Here is a 27548-nt window from a genome sequence, read left to right on the forward strand (position 1 = left end):
TGCCAGAGCTTCATTCCTCATTGCTTAGCCATAAACTCTGAAACTATAAATTTAAACTATGAAAAATCACATAAATTAAGCATTATTGGTACTAGACTCTTTTGCTGAACAGCAAGTTAATGTAATTAGGTGTACCAATGCCTTTTTCAAATGTTTAAAATGGACCAAATTTTCTTTAGGTTTATTTGTATTTCAGTCTTAGTGGGACAGAGATTTGGCTCAGTGTTGCTCCAAATGCATGGAGATCAGCATTTTGGTTCTAATACAAAACTCTTGTCAAACCAAGCCTCTCCATTTCCTTCAAGAGGCTCTTTATATTAGACCCTTAAATATCAAATCAGATCTCACTTTTAGAATTGTCACATTTAGAATTTAGAGGCATTTAACACTTATACAAATATTTGAATTATATATATAAACAGTCTTATTATCTTCTGGGGGCCTGTCCATGCATCTAAGTGACATATTTGGAAATTCCTATTCAAGGAGCATGTATCTTTTATAGATGTTACCTAAATTCATTACCTAAAAAGCTGCACCTCCAAAACTCTTATGTAATTGCTGAGTACAGAAACAAAAAGAATTTCAAGGGCATATTGACTGGGTTTTTTCATTCAATTTTCCTGGTGATCATTTAAAAAAAAAATTAGGTATTTAACTTCTTTATGGAAGTAACTTCATGAGAATATCTATGTAAAAATGTGATAAATAAAGCAGAATTTTAATAAAGCAACCCTTTCATGTTTGAAAGAAATATATCCAGGTCTACCCTTCCCTGAAAATACTTTGACCTGACCATTTTGCTCAACATTGTTCTGTTACCACAAAGGTTGTATTTTCCTAATTAGCAAGTTGATTATTTGATGGATTGCCTGCACCATACTGCTACTGTATTTTGTATTTGCATGCAAATACTAATAAGTATCTGATGTCTCAATTTTTAAATATATTATTTGTCTTTTTTAAATTACAGTGATGGAGACATTTATGATGATATTGGTGACGGTATGTTGAACATTTCAAACAATACTTTAGTTATATTCAATTACAATAAATAACTTTATCTTTGTGTTGAGTACTACACAAAATTAATATTTTTGTATTTTTTTTCCATTTCAGATTGCATTTATGATAATGACTCTGATGCTGAATTCTCTTGAAGTAACAATTTCATTGAAGATCAAACTCTAGTTTGGAATCCCACTTGTGAAAGCAAGAAGAGTCATGAACACTGATTGCAAGTTAATTGGTTTCACTTTTAAATTACAATTAACCTTTTTCTAGGATTTCAGCCTTTTATCCTCCAGTGCTTTGTAAAAATTTGTATTGCCATTTATCTGAGCATTTAAAATTTAGGGAATATGAGCTAAAGTAAGGATTATGATTTTTCACTTCCTTTCCACATTTCTGACAGTGCATGTAGAAACACTTCTTTATCTATTCCCAAAGAGGCCAGTTCATATCTGTGAAGGGTACTAAGGACAAAAATCCCTGGCAACAGGTTTTACTTTATGTTTCACTTATTAAAACTGCCACTCTGGGTAGGACAGTATTCTGAAAAAAAAAAAAAAAATGGTGATAACATCCTGTTGTGAAAACAAGAAATCAAAAGTGGGCATCAGAGAAGACAATACATCACTGACCTGCCATTCCAACTGCAATAGTGTTAGCTACACTGACATACACAGTCATGTTCCATTATTGCAAAAGTCTCTTTTTCTGTGTTGTACCAATGATAGAATATCATTCTCTAAAATTTATTTGAAGTCTACTTTAGAGAATAGTGTTCTACTCTATACTGTAGTGTTGCTCAAAATATACTCAGAACATTTAGTGTAAGATTTAATTTCTGTTTAGTTTGAAGATAAGATGTCACTATAATAATATAGGTATTATAAGCTATAAACTGATGATAAACTTGTTGGAAATTACTTCTAGACTAAATATATAGGTACATTTATCACTCTATTTTGATAATGCCTTTTTTCCCCTAAGTATTGTAGTTTAATACTAGATTTGGCTAAGAAAGAATACAGAAATAAACATTTCCATGCTTATCCAGTGTAGAAACAACATTTATTCCCCAAGTTCATTTTTGATTCTGTTGTCTGAATGACTAAGTTGCAAATAAAAGCAAAGTCAACAGGTGACTCATAATAATAAATATCACTTTACCCTTATATATCAAAAGTCACTGGAAATCAAAAGACATTTACAGTAAGCTCCTAATAAATAGGGTGAGTGTGTGCAAAAAATGGAACATCTGTTGCTTTTGCTGTAGTGCAAGTTAATCAAAAACCTGTAACAACCAGTATGGCTGGATCAGTGTAAGCAGCTCCTTTTGATGATCGAGTCTCCTATAATCCTGAAGTGAAGTCAGGTGCATTGTGCAAAATAACAAGTTTAGTTTATAAACATAAAAAAATGTTGGCTTTGTTAAGTCAGTGATTTTTGGTCTCACCTTCAGTGGAGCTGAGATTCCATCTTATAAAAGTGTCTTTTATTGCTGCTTCAAAATACAGTAAATCTCAAAGGAGGCATAATGCAGTGGGGATATCAAACGTAAAATTAAGAGATAGTAGCCTATAAGCTATTTTGTACTGTATGTAAAATCATTGATAGTATACTGAAAAGCTAAATGCAAACTTGACTTTCTATTATTTCTCTTATCTATTTGCTATTCAGCCAGCATCCAGGCATACAAATACCAATTTTATGTGTAAACATCAGCAGCAGCACCCAAATATAAAACATGACCACACATATTAAGTCCAATTAATGTGTCTGACTATTTGACTGTGCCACTGCTAATAGACTATTTATTTTTCAGTGGCATTTAAGAGGCTGTCTGCATTAAATTAGTGATATGCCAAAGAACTGAGTAGGCATGCAGACAACTACAAAACTACATAGTTTTTCCATGTTCTTAGTGTTAATGTGTATAGGCACTGCAATTCTGTATTAATACAGAATAATTTGTCATATGATACATTAAATCATGAAAAGAAATAAAATATACTTATGGCTAAAACTCTATACATTACTTGTTCAAATCAAATAAAATGTGATTGCTGCAGGGTGTTAAAATAAATTTGTAAGGTATTACTCATTGAAAAATTACTGGCATTTTATCTTTTTACTTTTTACCAATGCCATTTGCTGGATGCTTTTCTTTATTTCTTCTGAGTAAAAGTATTTCTTCTGAATAAATGGTTTTTTCTAACAAGAAATGTGGGTACACTGTCTTCTGTCAAAGTAGAACAACAGCAGCTGAACAGTAACTTCTGAAAATTATCACTGATCAGCTAACAGAGTGAAAATCAACTTTATTATTGTTGCAAAGACTGTACAAATGCAACGTGGCATTTGTTAGTAATTGCTACCCAGAAAATGAAATGTAAGCAGAAAATTTTCCAGACAGGAAAATCTATACTTAGGCAGCCCACATTCTAAGGGTTTCTCACCTGTAATTTATTCTAGTATCTTTAAAAAGAAATAAAGAAAGAAAAGGAAAGTTGTTCACTTGATATTTTTCCATCTCTGAATTCATTCTATAATCCTGCAGTATTTGGCTATGCCTGCTAAAACACTCGGCAGTGAAAACATCAAAATATTGACATAAAAACTAGGTTTCAGCATGAACATCCTAGTTAGGGTAAACAGAGCTGGTTTTCATCTGTGTTGTACCTCTATGCTGTCCCAGCAAACAGGCTACCAAAACTGGGAGGGCAAAAAAGACTTCTCTAATTCAGTAGCTTTATAACATTTCTCTGCTGTTACCGCAGGCTCTGGACTGAAGGAATGCAGCTGATCTCCTGCACATTCCTGTGTAAGAGGTTTATATTCTCGATCCACATTATTGCAGATCCCGTGGCTACCCCTCCCACAGTTGTAACAAAATTTCTTCTATGTGTGATCCCTTTGCATAATCCATCTTAACTGTAAAGACCAGTATTTTAATAAGAGCATGGAAATTCAGGGGAGGAATGTAGATTCTCTGTGGGAGTTAGAACACCTCTTACCACTACATTACTCTACAACAGACACAGTTGTAGACACGTGTGCATAGGCATGTGTGCATCTGTGTGTGTGAGTATACTTTATGTATATATTAAGGCAACTTCTGAGAAAACTAATGGACCCCTAAAAGGGTACCTTTATGACTCCTGTACAGCAGCCCCAGACCATTCTACATGGAAAAGCTTTTGCACATAGTGGAAAACTCAAATGCTAGGAGAGTCAATAGATGTGCTTGTATTTGCACAGCCTCTGTTCTGACTCCTTGTGTGGATTCATCGTTAACTGTGTGTGCAGTCTATAATTACATGATGGCTCAGTATTTTTTTCCACAGGATCCCCGCCTCATTTAGTGCATGGGCTGGATGAGAACTAACAGAAAGAGCAGTTGTTCAGCCCTGCTCATTCAGTTTCTAGCCACTCCTTCATTTAGTGCAAATCTTCCCGAGCTTATGCTGTGCCCAGAATTATTAGTTCCTCATGGCATTCATCACAATGATATCTCACATTCCCTTGAATAGGAATGGATTTATCTTGTGAGAGAGGAAAACATTTTATCCCCATTTTAATGTATGAAAGGAAGGCACAAACAGAGAACAATTTGTGGCACATATCCATTAATCCTGGATATAAAACCAAACCGCTAAAGCTAAATTAATTTTTTTTTGTATTTTCCTAGATTAGGACTCTCACTATTTTATCTTCCTCTTCTTTTACTCTGCTTATGGTAAATACAAAGAAAAGAGAGACAACATCTTGTGTTTGAAAAGTATTAGCATGCAGATTTTGTACTGTAAATAGACTACAGAATCACAGAATCTCCAAATTCTTCTTGAACTGTGGCAGACTTGGTGCTGTGACCACTTTTGTAGGGAGCCTGTTCCAGTGCTAAACCAATCTCTGGGTGAAGAACCTTTTTCTAACATTTAAATCTCCCGTGACTCATCTTCAGGCCATTCTCTCAGGTCCTGTCACTGGTCATCCCAGAGAAGAGATCAGTGCCTGCCCCTCTGCTTCCCCTCACGAGGAAGTTGCAACAGCAGTGAGGTCTCCCCTCAGTCTCCTCTTCTCCAGGCTGAACAGACCAAGTGACCTCAGCAACTCCTCACACGGTTTCCCCTCCAGACACTTGACCTCCCTCATGATGCTCTCTAACAGCTGAATGCCTTTCTTACATTGTGGCACCCAAAACTGCCCCCAGCACTCGAAGTGAGGCCGCCCCAGTGCAGAGCAGAGCAGGACAATCCCCTCCCTTGCCCAGCTATCGATGCTGTGCCTGATGCCCCCAGGACAGGGTTGGCCCTCCTGGCTGCCAGGGCACTGCCGACTCATGTTCAACTTGCCACTAACAGGACCCCTTCCTGTAACGCTGCTTTCCAGCATTCATTCACCAGTTTGCCCATACATCCAGGGTTGCCCTATGCCAGTATCCCTTCCAGTCCTGCCTCCAAGTCATTTATGAAGATGTTGAAGAGCACAGGGCCAAGGACGGAGCCCTGTGGAATTCCACCAGTGACAGGTCACCAGTCTGATGTCAGCCCATTCACTGTAACCCTTTGTGCCTGTCCCATGAGCCAGCTGCTCACCCATCACATGATCTGTTTATCCAGCTGTGAGATGAGCATTTTGTCCAGGAACACTCTGTGAGAGACAGTATCAAAAGCTTTGATGAAATTCAAAACGATTATATCAACTGTCTTCCCTTGATCAACTAGGTGGGTTACCTTGTCATAAAAGGAAATCAGATTTGAACCATGTTTACAATAATAATCAGGTGAGTAGATAGGGGATACTGAATAAAATTTAATGTAAATAATAGGTTAGGCTATATTCTGAAACTTAATAAAAAGTGAGGACTAATTGTAGATTTAGTGGTCCACATAATTACACTTTATATCATTTGCTATCTCGCAGTTCCCACGTTGACAGGCAGTTTATTGGTATGGTTTTGAGTGATGTCTATGGCTCTCACCAGAATTAAACCTTTATGTTTATATGGTCTGGGTAGATCCAAGGCTGAGACATCTAAATCAGTTCTGAAAGAGCCAACTTATTTATCAGAAGCAATTCACTCAGGATAGCAGCATAACCATACAAGCTTCCACCTTGACTGCTTAGCCTGGTTAAGAAATAAGGTGGTTGTGCAGATGAAGGGTCATCCTAAGCAGTTTCCATAACCCCAACCACTTGGGAAACATTTCAGTGCCAATCTGACTAGCCATGGTACTGCAGAACACCACCTAACACATATTGTAATCTGGTGCTGAGCAGCAGTGTGGTAGCCCCCGGTCCCCTCGGTGCAGCAAAATACAATGATCTCACAGTTTTCCTTCTCTGTGTTTCATTCTAGATAGGTGACTCCTGAACATACATAGAATTCAGTAAATAATTTCTATTTGCCTCCTTCGAAAGCACTTTGAGAGAGAAGATGTTAATAAATGTATAGAGTTTCTTGCTGGAGGCTTTTTATACTGTGGGCCTTGTTGCAAAGAATATTGGAAACAGTATCTTTTAACACACAGACAGGTAAATATTGCTTGAATTTAAAATATTCACTACTAGGTAGAAAGGAAGTATGCAAAATGTCAACACAAACATGAATGAAATGTGAATTAGATGGATACCAAGGGTTTTAAGAAATATTATACGATCTGCTTTACTTCAGTAATATCTCAAAATCCTACTGCTCAGGCATCATGAGACAGACTAAGAAAGAAAAAATTAGCACTGGCTTTTTTCCCTGCTTTTTTTTTTTTTGGCTTGATCCCTGATTTTCAAGTTCTTAGCAGGAAAAGCTGCCTGATCCTTCATTTACGTGTGGGTGTGCTTCAGGTGGAAAATGTACACAAAACACAGACACACAACACGGGGCTCTCGTCCATTTTTGCTGCTGACAGAAGGGACACACGGCCAATCTTCCTTCCCTTCTCCTGCGTCTCAGCTTCTTCCACGTTCTCCTGCCTTGGACAATGTGGTCACACACCTTCCAGCTCACACAGGTAAGCCCAGTTTCTTCTTCTGCATTGATGCAAAGAAATTCTTATATTTTTGTTGTCATTGCCTCCTTTCACTGCCTGAGATGTTCTCTGTACTCTTTCTAACTCAGTTACTTCCTGTTCCCTGTAATTATTTCTCTTTCCCTTGACTGTCTGACATTCTGTTCTTTGCTTTTCTGCTTCCTTGTTCCTTTCTCTTTTCATCCTTTTAAACTCTTTCACTACTCCAGCATTCCTGCCTCTGGCACTTCCATTTCAATTCCATTTTTAAAAGCTGCTCTGTTTAAATGCCTTTTTTTTTTTTTTTTTTTTGGTGCAAGATTCCTAACTCTGTGGGTGACACCAGCAGAGGTTTAATGACTCAACAGGCACTGAGGAGACTTATAATTCTTGTATTTTGAGTTCTAGGCTGTTTATCCAACAGTACTTAAAATCAGGTCAAACATACCTTCTCTCTGCCCTGAGTATTTGAGGGACTTTTTTTCAGTACTTAAGTTGGGATGCTATATGTAACTAAATCTTACAACTGCCAGTTCAAACTTTAAAAAAAAAAAAAAAAATCTATTCCATCCCTTTTTTTCTGCTTCCATATTCATAGTAAGCTACTTGTTACTGGCTGTGTAAGAGACTCAAGCAAGTTCTAATGACAGTCACTGGCTGCTGAGAATGTCCAATATACAAATATTTCAGTATGGATACCATGATGTGTAACAGCATTGCTCTTAAAATGTTAGCCAGGGTTTGTCAGCCAGCACCTAAAGAAGGTATTAATGGGCTTCTCAGTTTTTAAGAAAAGACAATGATTACAAAAAATAATTTCTGCTGCCATATAGATTTTGTATCAGTTGATGATAAATTATCCTTACATAGAGCTTCTGCACTATTACTGGAGTTTATTTGGACGGAAACAGCAGCTGTGTTTTGTTAAAGCCTTTTCCTCAGGTGTAATTATTATGCCAACCGTACATAAACTAAACACCTGTTGCTTTTCACAGCATCAATAGGATTACACAGTGTGGAATGCTGGGAAAAAATCTCACATGAATGGGTGCCTAAGTATAAGGCTGTACTAATTAACAATCTAGTTAGCAACCTACCCAATTAATCAGGAAGACTTATTGCAGCACTTGACATTCTGTTATTTTCCTGCTGATTGTTACTGCTTTAGTTTGATACTGCTGTTCTTGCTTAATGTTCTGCTATGCACTGTATGTTCATTTTTTTAATTTCTTCCATTATGGGGAGAAATACTAACTGAAGAAATATTAACACTACAAACAACTGCAATCAATTCTGATTTTTATTAATACGTTTAATTTCTTTCTTTATTTAAGGGTACTATCTTTGTGAATTAACTTAGATTAGGAAGTTTTCCAAAATCAGAGCAATTTCAGAAAAAAAAAAAAATCTACTGAGCTAAAAATTTTGTTAGGTATTTGGGAGCTCACATTACTTTTGCCAACTATATTACTGATACTTAAAATATAGGACTCGTTTTCCATAACAATATATGTAGAAATACACCTAATTAATTGTATTTGAAAAGGTTAGCACATAAATATATTAGGAATATAGCATATAAGCCAGGAGAACATTCACACCCCAAAAAGCAAGCCCAGTAGTAGCAAGCACAAATTGCCCATTTCTTTTTCTCCAAGCTGTTTGGTGAACATGAGACCAAAATGATCATATCAAAAAATCTAACATACGGATCAAAAGTTCAGCAAAAAGTATTCAGCGTCCACTTAAACCCAGTAGTTACCCACTAAGTTTCTCCTCTCTTGACTTGCTCTCTGCATTGTGCCAGTCTGGGCAGTTTGGCAACCCACACCTTGCCTATAACCAGATGCAGCCCACAGCTGCATCCATACCACTCATTTAAAACTGTCCCAGGGAACATCCCTGGGCACTGGACCATGATGGCCTTTGCTGTCACATTGCCTAAATCAGACAGTTTTGGCTCAAGACCAGTGCAAGACTGTTCAAAGAATTCCCAGCACATATTTACAGGACATCCATGTCACCACTGCCCTCCCCAGGTGACCCCATGAGCCAGATGGATTCCCAAGGGAGAAGATGTGTGTAAAATGCAATATCCCTGTTTTTACATTGCAATTCTGTTTCAAGACCTCTGTACTTCCCAAGACCCCAGATTCTGCTAGGTTTTCAACCCAGCTCTGGGTTGAAATTGAATTGAATTGAATTTTTCTCGGATCCTCTCGTGGCATCCACAGCAAAAAGACTCTGTTCCCATGATTTTATACGCAGGAGGAAGGACCCTTCCTATTTCTGGTTGTTGCTGTGTTATGGGAACACAGAACAAAAATCTCAAAAATGGCACATTAAAGGACTTTGGTTTATGTAGATGGAGCTGCAGCTAATACAGTCACCTTTTTCTCTTTGTTTCCTTCCCTACATTCTCTGAAGAGGATGCCTTTTCAATCTTGCAGACAACCCTCTCCCCAGCAGGTCCTTCTGTTGCACAATAGGCACACAAGTCCAGGGCTGCAGCTGCATCTTCCCACACACTGCTCTGTATCTGGAGGGAGATGGGGCATTCAGGCTTGTACCACTTTATGCCAGTTGTGAAGCACAGGGAGCTCTGAGAATGCATGCTGCTCACAGGTCAGGCATTGTGCAGGTCTGCTCTAAGACCTGTGTGTTGCTTCAAAATGACCACTGGTTGTTCAGAGCTGCCAATAATTTAATTTGATACTATGCATTTGTCCAGCTGCTAAAAATGTGCTGATGAGCTGGATTTGATTTGACTGAAACAGCGGAACCTCTAAACCAAAAATCTACCAGGACCAATTCTTAGACTCACAGAATTGTTTAGGTTGGAAAAGACATCTAAGAACATTGAGTCCAACTGTTAACCCAGCACTGCCAAGTCCACCACTACATCATGTCCCTAAACACCATGTCTATACAGCTCCTAAATACCTCCAGGAATGGTGATCCCACACTTCCCTGGGCAGCCCGTTCCAATGCTTGACCAACTTTTCAGTGAAGAAATCTTTCCTGCTATCCAGTCTAAACCTCCTCTGGTGTAACTTGAGGCCATTTCCACTTGTCCTATTGCTTGAGAGAAGAGACCAACTCCCACCTCGCTAGATACAACCCTTTTCTGGCAGCTGTAGAGAGTGATAAGGTCCCTCCTCCTCTCCAGGACAAACACCCACAGCTCCCTAAGCTGCTCCTCACAGGACTCCAGACCCTTAGCTCCTTTGCCCATCTCTGGACTCACTCAAGTACCTCAGAGTCATTCTTGACCTGATTCTGACAGACAGACAGCCAGGCTCCTCAGATAGACATTTTTACAGTCTGAATTTTTTTTACATAAGAAAAATCAGGTCAAGTGTTCTTTGCAATATCAAATGGACAAAACAGTATCTAATAAATTTCTGAGATACTTCATTCAATCAGTGATGTTTTCTTTATACCTTTCTTTTTTATACCTCCATTGACAGTATTTCTTAGCTGCAGAGAGTAGAACATAGGTTTTATCACGTTCTATGCAGTTTGATGGGCTTCATGTCAAGAATAAGACTAAACAAATAGAGTGATTATAAAAATTCTTGCTAACGGTACAGAAATAGCAAAGAAGGGATGATTTTTTTTAACCTTCTGATCCCATGCACTACATTTTCTCCTCTTCCTGTTTGTCCAATTGTCATTCAGTATTTATAATTTATTTATAGCCAATTTTATGATATTTCAAATGAAGGAAGAGTATTACAAATACATTTGCATAAGATAAAATGCTCTTCAGCTACAAATCACAGTAGCTCAGTTGAATTCAGTAACTTCTTGTCTGCATAGCTTGATTCAAGTTTGTATTTTTTCTTCTACATTTATGTGACAGGTAGGCTGCAGCTGGTGTACATTGCATAGCCATATTCATTTCAATGGAGTGTAAATGATTCAAAACGGTTAAGGCTCTGCCACTAGCTTTCTTCATCTGACCCCAGACAAGTGAAAAGCTTTTCTTTTTGATCTTTATTTTGGATTTTAAATCTTGAAGATTTATAATTCACACAGTAGTATCTTCTACAGCTTATGGCATATCCCTGTTCAGTGTATAAAAAGGCTGCCCCACACATGAGGGGGCAAAAGCAACAATTTTGTGATTGGAAACGGAAGGAACAAAGCAGTTTCTTTTTAAGTCCTTTGCACGCATACACAGAAATGTGGCTCAGGTTTGAGAAGCCTCTTTCCACTCCTTGGACAAGTAGAAACATTTTGCCATGCTTTCAAGATTAACCTGCCTCTGCAAACCTCCAGGTGACACTAGAGGATTGTTATGGTCTCATATGTCATGCTTTGCAGTTGGGAAAGGAAATACACCAGCAGCTCACAGGAAATTCTGCTTTCACAGTGTGTCCCTGGGTTTTGGAGATTTACTAAACTACATAGAGAAGTTATTTTCACATAAAATTAAAAAGGAAGAACTAAAATTGAAGTATTCTGATTCCCCATTTGGCCACTAATATATCTTTTCTTTGATTGGATTTATAGTTATTCGATGTATTGTGTTTTAGACACTGAAAGACAAAACAATAAATAGAAGTGGCTGCCATACGCTGGGTCAGCTATAATCTGTGACACACAAACTAAATGCAGAGGTTAATTTTCTCTTTGGTGTTAATTTCCCCCCTCCAAATGGGCACAAGAGTTTTTTCCCCCTTCCTATTTCTCCCCTCTGCATACTCAGGAGCAATAGTGGTTGATGAAAGTGTGTGGAAAATTTGACAGGTAAGGAACCTTTATAATTTTTTAAATAAACGTTTGTGATTCTTTCCTGACATTTGAAGACTAGAACATAGGAAAAGCTCCCAAAACAGATACAAAAATGTCCTCTACTCTCCTAGGGTGAGGACTCCTCATGCCAGTGATGACCACAACATTTTACGGCCCTGACTCTCTTTGCAGCCTTATGTACAAGGCTGTATGTTTGTTTGTTTGTTTTGTGGGGATCTAAGTGGTAGTTAAGGTTAATGCACTCTCACTATTTTCCATTTCACCATAATGAAAAATTAAAAATCTGATGTTCCATTTCCTTTCTTTTTGCAGTTGTGGCAAATATTAATTATACCTCAAACTACTTCTAACGTAACCTTGTGGATTAGCACTTACAACTGATATTATGACATTCTTTTATGTGTCATTATCAGAGACAACTTCAATTTTGCCTGCAGAATCCAAATATAATTAGGGTGGAAAAGACACAGGAAACTGAAGCCCCCCCAAGATAAATGTAATATTTTGATTATTAAAGGGTGTCTGCAGGAAAAAATCTACAAAAGAGTACTCTGGGATTTAAACATTACTCCTTCCCTATTCACCCTTGTTGAAATACAATGTTTGGGTCCTCTTGAAATACCTCATGTCTCCCAGACCTTGTATCAGTTAGGGAAGAAGCAAGTGCTGAACAGTAGCATTTACCATGAGTGTCCAAAGCATTTTACATAGAGATTACAAATTCGTATCCAATCCAGACTGGACCAATGCTTAGTGGCAAGTCAAAATTATGTGAAAATAGTTAGACAACAGTGGAATTCGTAGTAAATAGGATGCAGCATTACTACCACCAGCAGCAGTTAATTTGGCATTTTCAGGAGGCCAAGGGTTCCCTGGACATGAAATCCTAAATTTCAGCTCTGAGGCATACTGATGAAACTGCTCAAGGAAGTTCGACCCATTCTGTTCCTGTGTTATGGACGGATGAGATATTATTGTTTAGAGCTTTTAATTTTGAGAATCTTCGGTTCCGCCAAAACATTAATGTCATATTTAAGAAGCAAAAATCCTGATGCAGAAGCTTTTGAAAATCATATTTTAAATTAAGTGTACTTGATATAACTGTATTGTATTAAAACAGGATTGTTCTGTGTCTGACATTAACTGATAGGCCAAAAGGTTTTTCCACTCTGGCTTATCAAATAATTATTTTACTCTCCTAAATAAGTATTAATGTTTTAGAAGTGTACCAGTAAGTATAAAAATTTTTGAGATGAAACTTAATGTTCATTAATACTTAAAAACCCCAGATTTTTTATGAGTAATGCTGGATCTGAATTGAAAGACCCCAAGAGAAGATGGAAAATTGAGAGTGGAAAATGACTAGAAAACAGGAAAAGAGTTATCTAAGCTTGTGAAGGTATGTTTTCTATGGCTGGCTACTTCTACACTTCAACTTGATAGTATTTGCTGGATTTGGTCTAGAGAATTTGGGATGTTTGAGTGCCAGGATTTGCCTTGTTTGTGGCTGTCTGTAGCATCAGGGCATGATGTAGGGTGCTATCAGCAAATTTAAACTTCTCCCTAAAAAGGAGCCAGTACGTCAGTGCATGGTTTCTTGCAGTGGGACTTCTTTACGACATTGTTTTTTGGTTTGGTTTTTTTTTTTTTTTTTAATATATACATTTATTAAGCAATTTTAACAAATGTAAAAGCAGTAAGAAATAGAGCAGCACTTGAGCCTACAGAGAGACTCATTGCGCACCAACCAAACAAGCTATGAAAAGCTATTTCTTTTTCCTGTTTTTAATTACTTCACGCATTAAAAAGCAGAAAACATCCGGCGTACAAAGCCCACGGTCACGCCGCACCCATGTGAATTACCACCTCATCACAAGGCCGGGAAACAGGGCGGGCAAACCCCGAAAAAACGAACAAACAAACAAACAAACAAAAACACAACAAAAAGAAAAAAAATGTAATTTCTGTTGTCAGGCCGCTCCCGCGGCCCATCCCCGCCCCGCGCCGCCTCAGCCGCCCCCGCGCGCGCGGTGAGGGGGGAGGAGCCGGGGGGGGCGCCCTCCGCGTCGCGGCTCCGAGCGCCTCCCCTCGCGAGAGCGGGCGAGGTTTCCGGTGTTGTGGCTGCGGGGCCGCAAACATGGCGGCGACGCTCCGCGCCCGCTCGCTGAGGCACCTCCGCATCCGAGGTGAGGAGCGTCCCACGGGCCGCCCCGCCGGCGCCCGCAGCGCCACGGTGCCCGCCCCCCCACGGTGCCCGCCAGCGTCCCCCGCTCCTCTCCCCTCTTTCTCCTCCCTGTCCCCGGCTCCTTCCTCCCCGCCCGTCTAATGCCTTTCTCTCCCCCCGTTCCCGCAGGTCGGAACGACAGCGGCGAGGAGAACGTGTCCCTCGATCTCAGCCGAGGTACGGGCGGGGCGGGGGGGGCGGCGGAGCTGAGCGGCCTGGTGGTGCCGCGGGGCGGGCGCGGGGGCCGAGGCCGCCGGCGGGGGCTGAATGGAGCCTCCCGCGGGTGGGAGCCGCTCCTCGGGCACTTGTGGGGCCACGCCGAGGCCGCGCCGGGGCCGTGCCGGGGCCGCGGGGCTCCCTCCTCCCCGGCGTGCGGCTCAGGCTGCTCGGCCGGCGCTGGGGCTGCCCTTGAAGCCCCTGTTATTCGCAGACGGCGTTGTTTACAGTGCCTGACCCTCCGGGTGATCTTGCCGTGAGCCTCTGAGCAGCACCTCGGCAGCGGCGAGTGTTCTGTCTCCATCCCTTTTTCGTGTATCCTTGCCCGCCCTAGGCCGGCTGGCCACGGCGCTTGCCCTGAGCCTCTTGCTCCAAGACCAGCAGCCACTCATCTCCCCTATGCTTGTTAAATTGCTCCAAACATCCTCCACTGCTCTCAGATGTGTCTGTGTGTGTGGTGGGGGGGGCTAAGAGGAAGGAAGCAACGCTGATACCTGCTACACGCTAAGAAATCTTGTCTCAGGCAAAACAGGTGCTCGTTCCTTACCCACATGTATAGGCCAAATGTGATCTTGCCTTGCTGAGTAGTGAGGTGAGGGTTAGACTCTCCCAAAGAGATGGATAAAATTCAAAAAGCAAACTGGAATGTCATTACTTTAGAAGCAGTGATATTTTGTGGGACAGAGGATCCTAGTCTGGCGGAGGGAATAAAGTTCATGCTGGTATATAACTGTTCTCTTCAGGAGATCCAGGATGGCTATTACACTGAATAGGTCCATTTTCTGAGGAAGTAGGCAGGGGAATGACAGATTCAATGAGATTGATAAAAGTGGCCTGTGAAATGGAAAAGAAGTAAAAATATCAGCAGTAGAAGTAGTGTTTTCAACTTGGAATTGTTGATACTGCATCATACTTTCTCTAAGTCTCTTTTCCCCTAAAGTAAGCTGTGTTTAGAATTATTTTATTAAGAAGTTTTATCATGGGCTGCAATTTATTTCTGTGTATACATATCATATTTACAACTATGTTTTAATAGTTGGGAAAACTGCTGGGGTTTCCTCAATTTAAGGAAACAGGCTCTTCTGTCTCTTCTCACTCTTTCTCCCAAAGGACATGATTGCTTTAGAAAAATACTGTCTTTAAAAATCAAAACCGGTGAAACTTTCATCAGCAAAATGTAGAACAAAGGCCTTAACAGTTTAAGCACATGACAAAGTTATTGCTGTAAGCAGTGCTACCTGTTTATGAAATCTGCAAAATTAGGATTTTAATGAATGGGTTTAATAACTTTTTAATGTTCTGTAACATACTGAAGTGTTCTGAGGTGAAAGAACAATACACAAAATTTAAATGCTGGAGTGGTAATTTGAGATGTGGACTGTTTGAAATCTTCTAATCAGAATTCGGTAGGTGACTATGATTGTGATATTGACTTTTGCCAGGAGGTGTTTTCAGCTGCCTGCTGATTCCAAGAGACCTGTAGTAATAGCAGTACAACTACGACATGTGTATAGTGTTGTAAAAGAGGCTCTGGAGTAAGATGCAAAACACGTTTTTAATACAATGAATAAAGGTATTTTGCACTGCGGCTGTATAGCTCCTATTAAAAAAAAATCTTTGGGGAAATCAAATAAGAACTTGCTTTAAATTTAGATGTCAAAAAACCAAGGGTTTTGGGGTTTTTTTTGGAAAAACTACACCTGACTGATCAGAAACCATATAACACTGTATATCCACAGTAGGTATTAACTGCATTTTAAAGAGGAAACCAAAGTAAGAAGCTTAAAATTTTGTCTCAGCAAGACATTACCTAAGCTAGATGATAACTTGATTTCCACAATGAACACAACGAATATTTGTTTTTCCAGCTGTTACAACAGTTATGGAAGCAATTATATTTTGTTACCCTAATTTGGTACTAATAGTGCAGTGTTTTGATTCACTGTGTTGTGCAGATCACATAGTTTTCCACAGGGCTCACGTTTGCATTAGCTTAAAGGAATGTTCTAATGTTTTTTGTTTCCCGGTACAACTGAACTTTGTGTTGATTAATGTGAAATATCTGATTTGGGCAAAGTAGAGAATCACCATAAACAGAGCATAGCCATATGCTTCTCGTTACAGGGGCCTCTTTGTTACAAACACAAAAAATTATATTGGCGCTGCCTTATTTTGAATAGGTTCCTGTTAGTAATAGCATGACTTAGCACACAGGTTAGACCTTTACTCATCTATACCTGTGGACTGTATACTGTTTACACTTTCCATGTAAGAGGCCAGTGCTGTTATTAAGAATTTCAAAACAAATAATAAACGTGGGGAGAACACTCCTGGCTGTGCTGCTTTGAGTTCAGCTTCTTCCTGGCTTTTTGAGCGGTAAGGCTCGAGGAGTGCCTTGCTGCTTGCAGAGTGGTCTACATTTCTCTGTATGTGTTTGCTCTTTTCTCCTGTCCTGTAGTTACAGGGTTGCTCATGTTTTCACAGAGGACTCCAAGCTTTTTTACAAATTTTCACCATGGCTGCTGTCCTACTCAGCCCTCCCCATCTTCTAAGGGGATTCAGATAAATCATTTTTAAGAAAACCACTTTGCTGAAATGCTGATCGACTCTGGACGAATTGTCCCCAGGATAAGCATTTTTGTGTATAAGGCTGGTATAGTAAGAAAAAATGGTGCAGATACAGGGTAGACTCATTGCTTTTGACTACTTAAGATCATATGTCATGTATTCTGTTGATTACAAAATTGCAATTAATAACTGGGATTTAGAGCACTCATGTTTTGGCCTTGTGTTATATTACCTGCTCAGAATAGAACAGAAAAGGAAACGGAGGACAGACTCGCCACCAGTATAACTCCCATTGGAGTCATCTGGAAGGAATTAGCAATGGGATGAGAGAGACTGGTTTAATTAGACTACTGAAATCAAGCTCATAACTTCTGAAGGCCAAAAAGGACAATTGGAGGTATTGACCAGATTAGTGCATTTGCTAGGAATTTTTCCACTGACTCTGGCCATGGTTTCATATATAACCATAATGCAAATATTATATGCCTTTTCTTTGTTTCTGACTGCTTTACAGGCATTCAGAGCTGAGTCACAGGAGCATATATACCTCCCAGTATCTTAAAGGCCTGTGTAATCCACACTTCATTTGCTTGTAAGTTTTTGCAGAGAGCTTGGACTAGGTGACCTTGAAAGGTCCCTCTCAGCCCAAACCATTCTGTGATTCTTTGCTCACCTTTGTAACTGGATCACCTTATCCTGCTGGGTGACCAGCACCTCTTCCTTTGTTGGAATTTTGGCTGTTGTCCTTGGGTCTTGAAGACCTAAGTAGTTTGGAACTCGGCTAGTTGAGAGCAGTCTCATGGTGCATTATCTGTAGTCAGGCTCATCTTCCTTCAAGGGATCCCTGTTTTCTTGGAATCTGTAGCTCAGAGGTTGCACTGGCTATTAGGAACTTTTCAGAGCTTGTTTGCTTACCGGTGCAGGAGTGCCAACTGAATACTGAAGTTGAGTAGAGTGCTGTTCATGTCCGTATGTGTTCATTCCCTCCTTTTTGAGGGTAACAGTCTTCACTTTCTGATACTGTACTCTTTAATCAACTGAAATGTCCCTATCTCAAGCATTAGTACTTTCATTTATTATTCAAAAACATACATTACAAGATACTACTTTGGTTTATCAACTTGTACAGCCAATTTTCTCTACTTGGTAAGTGTTGAGTCTTCTGACTGTAACACAGGACATACATGAATAAAGCAGCTGAGAAAACTGGTTGTTTTTTTTTCTTCCTAAGACCGATATCACAAAATTGACTAGTGTTGTCTGAGAAAATATCCTTTTCCTTTTTAGCCTTCATTTCCCCATGTCATGTAGGTAATAATAAAATATAGAGGAGTTCCATTTAACTTCATGAGGTCTAAACCGTGTTACTTTTCTTACTGTGCTTGAATAGTTTTAAACCATGTAGTATTTGATTCCATGTTCCCACACGGTAAATTGTAATGCATTGCATGCAGGGCAAACATCTTGGGATGCTATTTGCAGTTTGCAGCCCACAGAAATGTTGGGCATTTTTAAGGGTTATTTGTGGGATAGTTAAAGAAGGCTGGATGAATTTTGTTTCCAAAATCAGCTTGAGATTTGATGACCATACTGTTTCCAGCTTCCTTCATCAGTGTGGAAGCAGGGAGGAACAGAGCACACGTCCGATACTGAAAGCTCAAGTAGTGGGGGAAGGAAAAAAAAACCTTTTTGGAGTGCTTGCAGCATGGCAGTAGGGAACCACTGCAGAGATGGCAGCTGGTGCATACTTTTTGATGCCTCAGAGGCAGTTCTTCCACTCTTAAGTCTGCTGCAGAAAGCCTTTAGGTGGTTCGTTGCATACTCATGGGAAATGTGGCCTGGCTTGAAAACATCGAGAAGTGGAGCTCCACCATGCTGTAGAAGCAGTATTTTTAAAACAGCCAAATAATCAAAATGTGTGGGCACCTTTCACCCTTACTTTGCAGTATGGCATAATTTTTATGGGTAGCTGTAGCAGGATGTTGAGCTTCAGCAGGTCACACAAAGCAGTTGGTTTTTGCTCCCTTGTTTGTGAATCTGTAACAGAAACTGTAACAGTAGTAAGAAGGTAATTAGTAATATTTTTTATTCAGTGTCCTGAGAGACAAAGTATGTGACAAAGGGGCAAAAACTGTTGAAGAGACCTCTTAACTTTGCTTAATGAGAAATGCTCTACTGCATTATTTTTGGATGTTGAAGTTTTTTGTTATATAGGGAGAACAAAAGGAAAGTGATCAATGATGGTGGCCTGCTAAATTTTTGGCAATGTGTGAGCTTTTGATAGGTTTTAAAAGTAAGAGAGTAAGGTGCTGAATACGTGCACTTCAGAATTAAGTCATACACTTAACTTTCCTGTCTGCACTTGTGCTTGCACATTGACTGTTGTTTTGGAATTGTATAGTGCATTGTCCTGGTTAGATTAATAACACTTTTGTACCTTTGGCTTTGCTTCCTAAGCCCTGCTTTTATAATCTTAAGACTTCTCAGAACTGCTAAGATGGTGTGTGCTTAAAATATTTTCACTTTCCATTTCTTGAAAACAGGAACAACATTTTTAATGAAGGAAAAGTTTTAGCAGAAGAGCACTTCAAAACCTTATGACTTGCTTATCTATTGTTAATATTTCTCTAGGAATTGGGTCCTACCATGTCTTTGAAGATCTGCACTCATAGCTGTCTTTAAAGTTTTTGTGTACAGCATCTCTAAATTTGTTTTTGTATGTGGGTTCTTTGTTCTTGCTGCTGTGGTCAGAGAGTAAAATGACTGTTCTAAGATCTTGTACTTTCTATTACAAAAGATTTTTCTGTGATTTGGATCGGTGTCGATACCTGATCCAAACACCTTCTTAGGTGTTTAAGCAATGCTCTGATTTCATGGCATTCTTCAACATGCGTCCTTCCTCCCCGAGTGCTGAAGTATCAAAATCTCCTGCTGCCTTCTTGATATGTTCAAGTGTTTGTCATAAATGTTATTCAGGTTTTTTCTGTTGCTTCCCAGTATCCCACTTAGATATTAGAGCAATGCTTACTTTCAGCATTTTTTTCTGTTAGAGCCTATGTATTGTACAGGCTGTGTAAAGTAACACACTCCTCATCATAAATACAGTAAACAATGAAGCTAGGTCAACCATCTCCTGTCCAGAAAGAAGCGCATTGCTTGCCCAAGCTGATGACCTTCATGTATACTTAAGCAGTTACCTAGCAATCTCAGGAGTTATACCCTAATAACATAGAAGAGATGCTTAACATCAGGTATTGTTATTTTTCTTTAAAGTGGGAAGAAGTGAAATAGTCGTAGTTAAAATTGCAGTTTTCCTACTTTTATATCTATACAAACTCAGACACTGCAGCAAATGCTCGAGAGCAATGCTCAAGAGCTTTACAGGACAGCTTGAGAACTGATTTTGGAATGATGACTGACTTGGGGAATGTACTGAAAAATCAGATAAGTTTTTCTTAACTTTTATAATAATAGAAACTCCTCCCAAGATTTCTTTTTTAAAATAGTAAATGGCGCAAGTCATCTACTTTTAACACCAACTACCTTCTTGCAGCTAAGACAAGAGCATGTGTCTTGGGGCTTGGATAACTACACAAAAGATCAGATAAAGTAAGAAGTTTGCTTTTCTTTGGAAGTGTTTTACCTGCCTGCAGGGAGGCAGATGCTTGTACAATAGTGCAGGTGAATTCACACACTGAGCAGTGAGTACTTTCGATACGGAAGGGTAGGAGACAACACTGCTACATAAGTGCTGGCTGATATTTGTCAAATTTTTAACTGGAGCACTTGTAACTGTCGTAACAAAATGTATCTATTCTAGTTTAAGAGTCTATAATGTTGGTATATTTGTATATACTGCAGAAATGATCTTTTTTCATTTGCCTGTCATCTGGTGTGGTGATGGAAAATTTCAGAAGCAAAACTTCAGGATATGGTTAGTGAAAAGTGTATTCATCAAAGCTTTGCGTCTGATGTAAAGGAGGTGCACTGGTAAAGATGCATAAATGAGAAAATGTAGTAAAAAAAGCCCAAACACAAAACCCAATCCCAAAGAACAAAAAAAAATTACTTACAGTTGTATTATTTAGTTATTTGACTGAATTTTGCTGTTAGCATGTATTTGAAAGCTTTCTAGGTGTCAGTGGTGGACTGCATGGGTTTGGGTAAATAAATATAATGAGGAAGTCTCTTCATCTAAATTCTACCTGTCCAGCAATAGCCTTTGAATCAATGTTGTTCATTAATAAATCAATCTGAGTGATAGCCTTTATGAACATTTTCCTAAAAGGGAGACTTTTTTTTCTAAATGTACTGGTTTTGTTCTTCACTAGATTTCCCTAAGCTCATTTTAGTTAAACTGCTATTTACTGCTATGGTTTTGGGTACCTGTGAACATTCACTCAGGTGGTTGCTCCTGCGTAATTTCAGAAATACAGTTTTAAGTTAATGTATTTGTTTATTTGCTTGTTTACTAGAAATGTGCTTAATTGTCAGAGATGCAAAACGAAAATTTTTAATTCTGTTTCAGTTGGAAAATGGTTAGAGAACATAATTTCATGCTGTTTATAAATGATACTTTCAGTAACCATTTAAGTCCAAGATGAAAAGGATGGCAAAATGGTAAAGATGACTGTTGCTTGCCCATCTTTGAAATGACTCCTGTGAGTTAGCAGTCATTTGGCTGAAATGAAGTAAGTACATCTCTGTGCCCTACTTGCATAAGTGTTCATTGTGAAATTAACTACCTCTGTTGATTTAAGACTACAGAATGATTGGTAGAGATGGTTATTCATAGAGTTTAGGTATTTAAAGCAAAACAATATGGCCTTGATTTACGGAAAAATGCACAATAATTTTAAGAGTAACAAAGAGTAATTTCATTAATCTCTTCATGTAAAGATGTATGGTGCAACACAGGGATTTTTGTTTGGGTTTTTTTTAGCTGCATAGAAGATTGGTTTCCTGCATGAAGTGTACATAGACTATAAATAAATACATATATTTAAAAATAATTACTTTATAAAAATAGATGACTTTCAAGAACAGCTGTTGCCTAGAAATTACTTCTTTAAAAACAAATTATTAAATCTGTAAGTAATCTTACTCCTTTGTTACCTCCTGAGCATCAGTGAAGTCAGAATTTCGTTTGAGCAACCTCATATCTAGAGAATTTAGAATGTGTTCATCTCCTTCTTTATGCAAACCATATGTGTGTGTCGTGGGTAGACTTCTGGGGTTTTTTTCATGAAGTACGAAAAGTGAAATAGAAAAAATCTTGCTGTTTCCATAAACGTGGTGTTAGCAGCTCAGTTTTTAGCTTAGCCTGTTACTGCAGTGGATAGGTTTTTCTAAATTGAGATTGACCAATAGATTAGGTGTCCTCTGTCTTCAGAGAATTGTATTTAGATCATGTGAAATCTATAAATATGACGCTTCCTGTCCTTTTTCAGGAGAAAGAGTAGAAGTCTTGAATGGCCACAGCAATGTGACTGTATTACCTGTGTGACACAAGGACCTGTCCTGGTCCTTAGTACGAGGGAATGAAGTCCACAACTACCATCAGTCAGCGCTATTTTGAAATCTTCTGGTTATAGCATTTTAGGATGGGGAAAACAGCACATCACATTTGCCACAGTTTAAATGTTTGGTGTTGCAGTCCTGCAGCAGTTTGTGAATTACTTGTAGTTTCTAGTTGTGTCCCTGTTTTAATGTTTGAATTTGAGTATGTTATTACAGTGGTGTTTCCATGTTGTGCCAAATTGCCCTTCATGTCTTGATTGGCAAACTGGTGATCCTACATCTCCTAATGTTGATGGACTTACATGTAACATGGTATTTCTGGGCACAGTGACTACTTCCTGACACCTTAGAGTTTATTAGTAAGAGCCATGTAGCATTTATGTTTTCAGGTTCTTGAAGAAATTAAACTGATGCAGAAAAGAATCAGAATGCTAATTGAGAAAATAGTCCTATGATTATATTTCAGTTTGATAATATTCAGAGAAATACGTGATCAGAATTCTCAAGTGGTTTTGAAAGCAGATTTGCCTGGTCTACTCTCCAAACATTAGTTTCAAGATGTCAGAAAGGCATAGCGTTTTGTTAAAACAACTGAAAATTATGGCCATCCTGATATTTCTACTTCTAAAAATGGTGGCAGAAAAGAGGGAAATGAGTAGGAAGAGCTGAAGATAATTTTGTAAAGCATTGCAATAAACTTACATTCACCATTCAAATTCATCACTGATGTTCTGGGAAGTATTAATTTGATTTGTGTACCGACATAAGCAATTTTGTAAATCTGGGAAACGCTTTTACTGGCTCTTGAGCATAAGAACAGTTGTACTGGGTCACTCCAACCTTGGCAGTAGTTGATAATTGTTGCAGAGAAGAGAGCAGAACAACAGGGCAAACAAATGCATAGTCACACAGTTACGGAATGTTCCCCAGCCTCCAGCATGTTGACCCTTTGTGTTTTTTGTTTTCTTTTTTTTTTCTTTCTCTTTTTTTCTTTTAAACATCTGAGCTTTTGAAAGTTGAGAGGAAGTTCTTCCTGAATTTAACTGTATTCCAGAATTATTTATATTTGTGTATTATTATCTGTATTGTTAAGTGGTCATGATAGAAATTTTAAGAGACTAGGATTCCGGTTTGGTTTTAGTCATGATAATACGCAATAGTTACAGTTGTGTATCTTGTATAGCAGAGGGATGACATTCTGATGGGATTTTTTGTGGGGGGAGAGGTGGAAGAACTGGGAATAAGTTTGTAATTCCCAAAGACTCTGTATATCAAGACTTACTGCTATGATTCTTGGCATCAACATTATGTCTACCTAGGAGTTGAGGAAAAACTGTAAATTTAAATGGAGGACTAAATTAAGCATTTTCTCTCTAGGAATAGACAAGTTTATTTTAAATAACAGTTTTTTAAATATGCTTTGATACCTTACATAGTCCTAACTAATATTATTTAATACTGTTTTCATAATTGGTCTTTGAGGAAGCTGTGCAGGACTCTAGATTTTGTATTGCTATAAAGCATTTAAAGAACAGTTTATTTATCAAAAACTGTATGTAATTAATTTTCAAATCACCATTGTCGTTATCCTTTGGAATGGTCCTTCAGTTTTCTCTTTCTATCCTGGGAAAGCTGTTAACATTTCAACTATGAAACCCATTTTTTAGAAGTTTTAGCAGTAATGCAGTGCTGTTTACAAAGCTGACATACAAGATCACACGTTGGGAATAATTAATGTAATTCCAAGGTGTGGGTGTAAGAATGGCTTTTCTACACATATAATCTCAGTGTCTTGGTTAGAAATAATACAAGACAGCATTTTGGAAAGTGGTCCATTTTGGAACTGCTCTTCAAGCTGACTGCAACACCAGACTATTTATTTCCTGCCACCTTTATCTTAGGAATATTGACATTAAAAAGAAAAAATCCTTTAATTTACAACATTTTATGCACATCTGCAGAAGAGAAATCTGTACAATCACAGTAGACGTTTAAATTTTACTTACTTGTTTTCAGAAGCACTTGTCTGCAAGTCTAAATGTAGAGAATTAAATATGAAGGATTAGATGCCTAAGTTATCCTGATGCATGGTTTCCTGTTTATCTGAGGTTCTAGTAATACCTGAATCCTACCTTGAATATGCGGTCTTTTCCACTGCTTTCTTGTTCACAGGCATTTTTGTATATGTGATGGTTAATTTCTACTTCAGTGATGTAGGAAGACGAGTAGTTTTGTTAGTTTCTTTTCTGACTGCCATGAAAGAGAGGATGTGTGCTTTTTTCCATATTAGTGAGCCAGTTTCATATATTCATAGCTTTCTTAAGCAACAAGGGTGAAAATAGTCTGAGTTCTTAGTTTTTCTTTGCTTTCTGTTTTCACAAACATGAGTTACTGGAATTTACCTATATTCAAAATAAAGTATGGTTCCCCCATGAAAACTATGGGAATCAAACTAAATAAATCTCTAGGTGCATTCTGCAGAAATCACTCTTTAGTCATAGGTACTTTCTAAGGAGTTATTCTCAATTGTTAAAGCTTGATATACGTGTGGATTTTTTTAATCTAAAATTTTCAAGTCTTATTTGGCAAAACTTTTACATCACATTATACCAGTGAAAAGTGAAAAGTATTTCCCACCTTACGGCTTCAAGCATGGTAGCAGAATTTTAACTGTGGTCATAGAGGATATCTATCTGGCTAGTATTCAGAACATTTTTCAACATAACTGCATTAACTTGATACTACGAACAGACAGGTTTTTATGTTTTACACTATAAATTGAGACATGCCTTCAGTCTAAACATGTATTACTGTGTTTTTGAAAATCACAGGTTGAATGTAAAGTGTTCATGCACTAATTTTTTGGAATCTGGCAAAATAGAGTTGATGTGTTAATATAAATAATACAGGAGTGATCTGTGTCGCAGGGTTCGCCTTTTTAATATAGCTTTCTCATCTTTCATATTCTCAGGTTTTCTGTGCAGTTTCCACCTTTTGAATTAGATGTAAATTAAGAATACTTTAATATCATGAAGATTACATAGTTGTCCTGGTTTTTTTTTTTTTTTTTTTTTTTTTTTTTGCAACAAGTTGGTAATGGTAGGATGTGACTTACCATTGATGTCTCATTTCATTATTAAAGGTCTTGATTAAAATGTGTTTTGGGTGGCTGACTTATCATATAGTCTTACATAGGCACCTCTAAGTAATTTCTAATGTTTCACTGCTTTTAATAACTGATAACTCATTGCTGTTTCAGTGGAAGTGGAGAACAGTGCCTTAATGTTTCTAGTTGGTATATTTCACTCAACTTCATTTTGGCAGCTTGTACTTTAACAAGCTACTAAGAACAGCTTAACTATATGCAGTTGCATGGCTTTTACACTCTAAAAATACCTGATAAATTTAGGGGTGTATAGGAAGTTCACCAGGATTATCCATTATCCAGTCATTACTGTGATTCTTTCAGTAAGAGGAAGATACTTCTCATGTTCTTAGTCTATGGTGAGATGCTTGACTGTAGGTAAGTACAACTTCCTTCTTTAAAGGAAGTATTTAGGAGTATTTAATCTTTTATTTTACTTTTTGGGCCTTGTGGTTCTAGTAGGTGTGACATCAGCTGCTAGTGCAGTCTCTCGCTTGAGTGTTACTGTATATACATTGGCTACTGTGTACAGTACTGTGTACTGTTTCAGCACCTACCAAGTGATGCATATAATACACGCTCCTCAGTTTGACTCATGCCTGACTTCAGAGTTACTGAATTATTTGTGTGCTAAAGCCTACCATTCTTTTTTTTTTTTTTTTTCTTTTTCATTCACATGTGCGTAACAGAACAGCGAATTGGCATGCTGCTAGTATACTGAACGTGGTCAAACAATGCTACTAAATCTGTCAGGCAAAAGGAGCCGTCACTTGTGCTAATATAGCTATTGCTGGTCCTATTTCATCCCTGCATTAGATGGAGTGCTAGCTGTTTTGTGTAGCTGGACTTCTGTGGTATTCTTTCTCTCTGGAGAATGGGATCTGTCAGAATGCATCATGGTTCTCACTGGGGAAAAACAATGTCACAGTCCTGAAGGGGTGAAAAAATGAGCTAAGCCTTAAGAGGTCATGAGAGTTCAGAAACAAATAACAGCACAACATTGGAAATTTTAAATATACATGCATCTGTGACATACATTTAGGCATAGAGATTCATGTAGTTCTGAGGCTGGAGTTTTAAAAACACCAGCTTTGCTCTATGCTAAAGATTATAATTGTAAGTACAGTGTGTTAGTGCAAAGAATTGTGGGTGACAAATTGTGTTTAGTGTAATAGAAGTAAACAGAGCAACTACTACTACCTCACAGTTTTTGCTGTCCAACAAAAAGCAGACGGACAGAAAATGAGAGTAATGATTAGCAAGCTAAGCTGTTGCTGCTAGACTAGTGGGCTGACTTGCAATTTTTATATGTATCAAGTTTGTAGATGACATTTGAGTGGAGTGGGTTTGTGTACAATATTTGGGACAGCTTACCAGTTGCAAAGTCCAGGTAAATAAAAAGACGACTTTATTCTACTGAGTGTCATGTGGAACAGGTATGTCTTGCTTCCACTGTTCTACCTGTGAGTGGCTCAGTGGCACAGCTACTTCAGAGTGGATTTTGTAAGAGTTTAATATTCTGTTTGAGTCAGTAACTCAGTAGAGAACTAACATAGTCAGAAGAACAAAAAAGGATTCTACTGAGGTACTTGGCAGGATGATTTTATTGTGAATTTGACGATGAGTGCTGAAGTAGTGTAAAGGATGATAGAGGGACAGGAGAGAGAAGGGAAGTAAGGGAAGGGGTTGTTCATCTTTTGGCAGAAGAAAGCTGGAAGATAGTGTAGTAATTTTGCACAGCTCCACTCTCAGAAGCACCATGGGAAAGAATGTGAAGATATTTGGTTGTTGCTGTGGGCCAGCTGGAGATCATAGAGTCATTTTGGTTGGAACAGACCCTTGATCGCTGAGTCCAGCTGTAAACCTGACATTGCCAAGTTCACCACTAAACTGTGTCCCTAAGTGCCATGTGTATGCATCTTTTAATTACCTCCAGGGATGGTGACTCAACTGCTTCTCTGGGCAGCTTGTTCCAATGCTTGACAACCCTTTTGGTGAAGAAATTTTTCCCAATACGAGTCAGCATCTCAGTAATAAATGAAGTGAGTCAGGAAAGCATAGACTTTTGGGGGGGGGTCTTAAAATAGTAACAAGTAGCTTC

The 27548-nt window shown here is 38.5% G+C and overlaps 2 protein-coding genes across 2 annotated transcripts in view; both read left to right on the forward strand.

The window, feature by feature from the left end:
* The window catches only part of FYB1 (FYN binding protein 1), a gene marked incomplete at its 5' end in the record, with an annotated part of 38925 nt that extends 37708 nt beyond the window's left edge, over positions 1 to 1217 (forward strand). Inside the window, 2 exon segments of the mRNA XM_082301829.1 lie at positions 974 to 1005; positions 1120 to 1217. Coding sequence (XP_082157955.1) covers positions 974 to 1005; positions 1120 to 1160 — 73 coding nt within the window. The 3' untranslated portion in view covers positions 1161 to 1217.
* Positions 1218 to 13884: 12667 nt separating this feature from the next.
* The window catches only part of RICTOR (RPTOR independent companion of MTOR complex 2), a 76465-nt gene continuing 62801 nt past the window's right edge, over positions 13885 to 27548 (forward strand). Inside the window, exons 1-2 of the mRNA XM_082301867.1 lie at positions 13885 to 13960; positions 14128 to 14175. Of these exons, the coding sequence (XP_082157993.1) occupies positions 13912 to 13960; positions 14128 to 14175 (97 nt within the window). The 5' untranslated portion in view covers positions 13885 to 13911. The remainder of the gene's footprint in view (positions 13961 to 14127; positions 14176 to 27548) is intronic.

Source organism: Coloeus monedula (genome assembly GCF_965178545.1).
Source record: "Coloeus monedula genome assembly, chromosome: Z".
Lineage (NCBI taxonomy): Eukaryota > Metazoa > Chordata > Aves > Passeriformes > Corvidae > Coloeus > Coloeus monedula.